The following is a 7,927-nucleotide window of genomic DNA, read 5'->3' on the forward strand; positions in this document are numbered from 1 at the left end:
GTGGAGAGTGAAGTAAACTAATAACACACTGAACTGATGTTCGGGGAGCCTTGAAAGAAAGCAACTGGCAGGAATGACATGAAGGGGAGGAGCTGGGTGACCTCAGTCAAAGCTGGAGGCAGGTGGGCCGAGGAGCAAGGAGGGAGACTCCTGGGAAGGCTGCAGGCAGGCTGGCCCTTCTTTTCATGGAATCATCCAGCTTTGCCTCTACGCTAAGAGGGCTCCCTGCCCAGAGAATGCACCCAAGTCCCAGTACTCTTGGGCTCCAGACACCCCAACAACCTGCATTAATGGTGGTAGGTTTCTCCCCATGGACAAAAAAGAGGCCAGCTCTCCATCTATGAATATTTGGTGAGTGTATGTGTGTGTGCATAAGCGCACATAACCCTCCCAACTCCACTCCCTGAAAGTGCCAGACTGCAGGCTTCCTCCCTCCCAGGGTGTTCTAAATGCACACACACACACACCCCCACCCCCTCCATTCCTTGTTGCTGGGAAATCAGATGACTTCTGGTATCGAGGCTAATGGCTCTTATTAACCAAATGCTGACACATCTCTAATATATAGGTTACTTAATTAAAAACCTGCTTATCTAGCCAGCCTGCTTTCTCAGGCAGGCAATGGGGATTTCCAATAGACTAGGAAGGAAATGATGTCATGCTAACCATCTATACGATGTCTTTCCTCTTTGATAAAAGTGCCTGGTGGGGGTAGGAAGGTGGGCATGGGGTTGATGTGAGAAGAGTGGAACCTGAGTTACCTTGGGGTTTGCTCCCTTCTACACAGGGAGTCCCAAGAAGCACTCAAGGAACCCCACCCTGCTGAGGACAGCTAGCAGCCAGTACCCCCCGACCCTCAGCCACCCCCTTATGATCTGACTTGCTCATCAGCACCCAGTAGCATCTATTGTCACAGGACCTCAGTGAGGACAGTGAGGCTCTGGCCTCTTCAGAACACGGCTCAAAACTGGGCGTGCTTTTTCTCTCCAGAACTCAGGCCCCAGGAAATACCCTCCCTTTTCCTCCACCCTCCCACAGATGTTAACAGGCCCAGCCAGACCTAACAGCCAGCCCCACTGTGTTGAGTTCAGTCCGCCCCTCTTAGAAGAAGTCTTAAGTTTCTTTCAGAAGCAAATGAACATAGGCTCACTTTAGTTAGTCTTTAAAGGGGGCATGGGGATGTTTGCTATATTTGTTTCCTAAATGCATTCTCTAAATGCTTTTGATGAACATATTTAATAAAGAGTTATTCCAGACATGTTTCAAGATCTCACTAACTAGGACCATGCCTTTGAGACAAGGTATGAATGGTGACTGGAGGAAGCATAGTTTGTAGAAGGAATACATTTAAAGCTAGAAGACATTTAAATACATTTAAAACTGGATTAGGGCCTCAGCACTGGAGATATTTTTGATGATCATCACCAGGTAGAGGAGGTGGTACTGGCATCTGTGGGGTAAAGGCGAGGGATGTTGTTTAAACCCCCCCACCCCACAGGGCACAGGATACCCCCTGCAACAAAGGATCTTGACACCCACCGCATCAGGAGTGCTGATGTTGAGAAATTACTTTGGATAAATTTTCTGCACAAGAACATTCATAGCATTTTTCTGTAATGAAACTGGAATTATCTCAAATGACCATCAACAGTGGACCAGATAAGTAAATGGTGACATATTCATGGAATGGAATAGTAAATATAAAGCCGTGAGAATGAATGAGTCAGAACTACATGCATCAACAGTGTTCATCTCAAAAATGGAGCGAGTGAGGGAATTCTCTGGTGGCCCTGTGGTAGGCACTTGGTGCTTTCACGGCCGTGGCCTGGGTTCAGTCCCTGCTCAGGGAACTCAGATCCTGCAAGCTGTGCACCATGGCCAGGGGGGGAATAATGGAGCAAGTTACAGCAGTGTGTGATTTTTACAGGTAAACTATGCCTATTGTTTAGGTATACTTATGTGCATGGTAAAACTACAAAGCAAAGCAGAATTATTAATATAAAATGCAAGCTAGGGGTTCATTCTGGGAGGGCTTGCAGTTGAGAAGAGGCACCTGCAGGCTTTTGTGGCAGAGTTCTGGTTTCACAGTTGGGGGTGAGGGGAGTACATACATGACTGTCATATTATCATTTAGATGTGTAAATATGTTTTATAAACTTGTCTCACATATTTCTTCTAGGCTGGGAACACCGCAACAGCAGCTAACATTTATGCAGAATTAACCACGTGCTTTTGCACCAACCTTGTCAGGAAGGGTGTTTTATTCTCCAAGAAAGTTTAGAGATTGACATGTCCTTCTAAGGATGGGGCTAGATTTGAACTTGAGCAGTGTTGGCTCCAGGCGCCAAACCAGCACACAGTGCTGCCGCCTCCTGTTGGGTCCACTCTCACCCGCCTCCACTCTCTCCACAGGGCCCGGAGACAGACAACCAGCCGGCCTCCCCCAGCAGGGGGCAGACCCAAGCCCCAGCCCAAGCCCAAGCCTCAGGTGCCGCAGTGCAAGGCTCTCTATGCCTATGATGCTCAGGACACGGATGAACTCAGCTTCAATGCCAATGACATTATCGATATTATCAAAGAGGGTAAGTGCATGGCTGGCTGGAATAGGCTCAAAGAGCAGACAGTCACAAGGCTATAAAAGCTAGTTTAAATGTGAAGGGAATTTATGGACTCCTCTAACTGAAATTTGAAGAGGTAGGTCAGACTTCAGGCTGATTGAACTGAAATTAAACTCCAGCTTAATTTTTTAATACTTCTGTCAGCTCTGCTCTCCTTTGTATTTCTTCCCTCCTCTGGCTGTTTTTCCTCATGGTAGCAAAAAGACTGCATCAGTTCTAGGCCAACAGATCAAACCACGTCTAAAATCCATTTTAACTTCTGAAACTTCTTCTCTTAGCCATTGGATAGAAAGCCTAGGTTTCACTCTGATTGAATGGTCATGTGCCCATTCCTGAATCAGTCTCTGTAGCAAGGCAAATGCTGTAATCCCAAGTGGGCTAGACCTGGCAGGGATTGCCCTAGGAAATGGTAGGTAGGTCTATCCCACCCAGATTTCATGGCCTCTCATACTGAAGGTAGATGGAATGGAAGCTAGGGAGACAACCTGTAACATCCACTATAAAAATGGTCTGGTCTGTGGGCACGGCTGAATACTTTATTAATTTTGTAGAGAAGATATGTTAGCACAAACACTACTGCTTATGGAAGCATGAAAAACAAAAAATCACTCCTAACTTAGGATGTTAGAAAAAGTACCCTGATAGAAATGACATCTGTGGTGAGGGTTGGGCAGGGACAAAGAGAGGAGCCTTGGAGGCTGGAAAGAGCAGGTCATTTTAAGATGAGCTGACACTTGACCCCGGTGAGGAACCCTCAAGGAGATGTCACAGGGGATGAAATGAAGCCAGAGTGGCCTGGTCACGGAAGCCCTGGGTGTCAGGCTTAAGACAAGTTGTCAGGACAGAGCAGAGCCATCCAAGGTGCAGGAGCAGAGCAACAACAGTCCGAGTGGATGGGGGTTCCCCGGCAGGGGCCGCTTTCCTGAAGAGGTGGCCAATTCTCACTCCCAGGAGAATTCTAGCTCCCCAGACCAAAGTCCTTCTAAGCAGCCTCTGGGTGCTATTTTTAATCTCCTTTTAACCACCTGGTTTTCTACAGGTGTTAATATTTTAAGCCATTTAATAGTCTTCAAAAAGTTGAAATAAAAATAAGTATTGAAATGAAAAAAAGAAAGAAAAAAAAAATAAGTATTGAAATGAACTTTTAGTAACACAAACAGGATTTTTATCATCAGCATTGTTCAGCAAAAATATGGGAAATGACCTAATATCCAGTGACAAGGATTAGTTAAATAAGCTTTGCCATATCCACTCAGTGAACTTAGATGTGAAAATTCTTGTGTTAATGATGCAGAAGTACAGTACATTTATTGAAATGGAAAAATGTTCATGAAGAAAAGGAAAAATTAAAAGGCTGAACTAGGCTCATTTTTGTAAAAATATAAAACACATGGAATAGGAAAAATTTTTTAATGTTTTTAAAAGTAAAGAATGTTGAAGTGTTCCCTTAAGAGTTGAACTTTCTTTTCAGTATTACTTTCTTTTCATTTCTCAATATTTTCAAAGTTTTGTAGAAATAACACAGTGGGTATAATTAAAACAATTATATATTTGTGTAAAATGTAGAGTCCTAAAAGTTATCAAAACATGCTATAAAGTATTGCTTTACTTTAAAGTATGATGTGAGTGCAGGAATTGACATACAGATACAAGGGATAGAATAGCATCCAGAAACAGACCCCTGTGTGTATAGGTATTTAATAGATGATAAATGTGGCATTTGAAATCAGGGGAAAGAATAGAGTTACTTCCCATTTTGAAAAGAAAGTTTGCTGTATGCTTCTTATACAAAACAACTATCAGATGAATTAAAGATCTAAAAATATATGACTAAACTATAAAAGTCTTAGAAGGAAACCTAGAATATTATCTTCGGGTGAGAAAAATCTTCCTGTGGAAGATGTCAAACTCAAAAACCATCTAGGATTTAACCGCATAAAAAGGCTACATTGAAACCTATGTGTATTTCACCTATGTGGTGAATAGCACTGGGAAAGTTAAATGATAGAAAACAGACTAGGAAAAAAATGTTTTACATATATAAATAACTCCTCTACGTAAATAATACAAATAATCAAGCCCCAAAGTGGACACAGGCTATTGGGGCAATCAATGCATAGCAGAGCCTCCTATGATGTCAGCAAAGATTAAAATGTGAGAGAATCCACATTCCCTTATCCAAATCCTTTCAGTAAATTGAGGTTCAGAAATCAGAGCTTCTGCAAAGTTAATAATGGAGTATATATAAACATCATGTAGTATATATACACATCATGTAATATATAACACCCCTTCCAGTTCCCAGGGCAACAGCTTAGATCAGCCAGTTTCTGCTGTGGAAACTAAGAGCCTACACGCCCAGTCAAAGACATCATCAACAAGCCCATGTCAGTTCAGGTCAAGTTTGGCTAGCAGATGGGTTATAGAAAAGTTTCCATTTTTATAACTTTCTGGACTTTGTCACTGCAAATAAAGTATGGAGTGTAATGTCTGTGTTTAGTCAGGGAAATGGGTACCTTCTTTCACTATTTACTGCTGAAATAGACTTTTGGGAAGGAAATTTAACAGTATTTATCAAAATTGTTATTTTGGATTTATATATTAACCCCTCCCCCCAAGGTCAGTTCCAAATAAATTAATACTTACATGCATAAAAGAAATACAGAAGTCCTTGATGTAAGTATAGGACAGTTTTCTTTTCTTAACAGTGTCAGTGTGGGAAAGGATTTCTAAAAGTGGTAGAAAACTAAGACTGTAAAATAATCTTTTGATTCAACTGCTCAAATATTATGTCAGAGTAAATAAAAATGGGAAGAAGGACATTTGTAACTCATGTGACAGATTCACTAGTATATTAAAAAAACTAATCAACAAGAGGCCAACATGAAATAAAATTAAGCAAATGATATGAACAGTGGGCATATCTATAGAATACAGAAGCTCTTTATATACAGATGTGAAATGATCTTTAGTCTATAGTATTAAGGTTAAAGAGCCTAACACATAGTATGCTATCATTTATATACAAAAGGTTGTTGACTTTTTAACAAATACTTTATAGACATGAACTATATCTCTGGAAGAAAGGGCAAGAAATAGGTAATACTACTGGCTCAGACGGTAAAGGATCTGCCTGTAATGGGGAGACCTGGGTTTAATCCCTGGGTCAGGAAGATCCCCTGGAGAAGGGAATGGTAACCCACTCCAGTATTCTTGCCTAGAGAATCCCATGGGCAGAAGAGCCTGGCGGGCTACAGTCCATAGGGTCACAAAGAGTCAGACACGAATGAGCAACTAACACTTTCACTATCATTTGTATACAAAAAGGCTGTTTGTTGTTTTTGTTTTTGTTTTTTTAAATAAATACTTGCCTTTATAGACATGAACTATCTCTGGAAGAAAGTGCAAAAAATAGGTAATACTGCTTGCCCTCCAAGAAGGGATCTGGGTGGTTGTATTCACTGTTAATACTTTCACGTGCACTTTCAAAAGTACAAAAGGATAATCTATCACAAAAAGTAAACTAGATTTTCTTAAAGGATTATAGAAGGTCCATATTCTTTGCTCCAAGAATCTGTCCTATAGAACTGCCTGCACATGGGCATAAAGATATATGTATGGACATTTACTGCATGAACAGCAAAAAAATAAGAGAATGGCTCTACAAATTTTTGTTTACAATGCAGCTGTTTAAAAAATGAGATGCAGTCATGGAAAGATGATTGAGTACTGAAAAGCAAGATGCAGAAGAGTAAGATATAGAATGACCTGTCTAAAATGAATGTGTGTTTATAATCACAGAAAAAGGTCTGGAAGAATATATACCAAATACTTATTACTGGTGAGGGACTGGGATTAAGCTGGGAAGTAAGGATGGTGAAGTGGTGCAGATCAGTTCTCCCAGAAAGATGGTGAGGTGGAGTAAGGCGTGTGAAAGGTGAGTCGGGAAAGAAAAGGGGGGACACAGGATTAGAGTCATCAGACCGCAAGCCGACGTCACAGCCTGCCAGCCCAGCAGCTGGCCCGTCTCACTGGTGGGAAGATCCCATGGGGCCAACCACTAGAGACAGGCAGCAAAACCTCACATCTGGGCAGTGGGTTCTTCTGGAAAGGGGCCTGTGAGGCACATCCGCACGTCTGATTTTCATTAAAAGAACATGGATGGAGCCTGGTCTCCTCTGCCTGTGGGTGCACTATGGGAGCAGAGGCCCTGACTCACCTTCACCATCTCCGTTTCCCTGCAGATCCTTCTGGCTGGTGGACGGGGCGACTGCGCGGCAAGCAGGGCCTGTTCCCCAACAACTACGTGACTAAGATCTGAGGCGCGCAGAGACTCTGACGCTAGGGACGAAGGAGCTTCAGGCACACGTGGGAGGGGACGTGTGGGGGCCCCCGTCCTGATCCATAGCGAGCAGCTGCTTCTGCGAGGCCTGGAGCTCCTCGGCCCCCTGCCCGTGGAGGACTTCACAGAGCTGGGTTGGAGACAGGGAGTGTCACTCCACAGGAACCCAGGAGGGCAAAACAAGCACCCACTAAGATTTATTTATTCTATTTAAACCTGGTGAGAGGACCAGGAGGTCCACGCAGACCTTGCCAGCTCTATCAAAACAGCACCTGCTCGCTCACCAGGCCCAGGGGACGGCCCTGGGTGGCCACTGACAAGTGCCTTTAGTTGAAGAAAACATCTCTCTCATCCCTCTCTTGTTACCTGACATGCGCATTCCTCAGCCACCTGCCCTCCGAGGGGACCCCGCTCTCTGCAGGCGCCGGGGGGCTTGGTGGGAGCGGGCACTTCCCATGCAGATGCCAAGGGCCTACTGGGCCCACAGGTGCATGGGTGCTGCTGATTTTGCCAGGCAGCAGGGCGGCGGCTGGGCTGTGGGCCAGGCTCTCTCTGGGTCTTCAGTTGGTATGTGGCTGGCCCATGTTGGTTTTCGTGTTTAATGCTGTACCTATTATGAGAAGGATCTTTTTTTTTCAAGCTGTACATTTATAAAAAAAAAAAAAAAACACAGATCATATACTGTATATATAAAAATCTCCAGATGGTAGAAACATGTATGAATGTACTAAGCAGTATCCCACTGTACTTACTCTTAAGATAGGTTTTATGACAAGACTCACATCAGGTACTTACAGACGCGCACTACTCCTTTCTGACTGTAGAACCATCAGTGTTACTGCTTCCGAGCTCAGTCCCCGCACACCCTCCCAGCCCTCGCCTGTTGGGAGTTCTCCTCTGCCCCCACTCCGTGTCTCCTCTCCTGACCTCCAAAATAAAGGAATCAGTGAACCACCTTGCTCTTTCA

The 7,927-nt window shown here is 43.6% G+C and overlaps 1 protein-coding gene across 1 annotated transcript in view; it reads left to right on the forward strand.

Annotated features, from left to right (window-relative positions):
* Positions 1-7,927, forward strand: part of MYO1E (myosin IE) — a 212,991-nt gene extending 205,064 nt beyond the window's left edge. The window contains exons 27-28 of the mRNA XM_043471817.1: positions 2,413-2,582; positions 6,863-7,927. Coding sequence (XP_043327752.1) covers positions 2,413-2,582; positions 6,863-6,939 — 247 coding nt within the window. The 3' untranslated portion in view covers positions 6,940-7,927. The remainder of the gene's footprint in view (positions 1-2,412; positions 2,583-6,862) is intronic.

This window comes from Cervus canadensis, chromosome 6 (assembly GCF_019320065.1).
Source record: "Cervus canadensis isolate Bull #8, Minnesota chromosome 6, ASM1932006v1, whole genome shotgun sequence".
Taxonomy (NCBI): domain Eukaryota; kingdom Metazoa; phylum Chordata; class Mammalia; order Artiodactyla; family Cervidae; genus Cervus; species Cervus canadensis.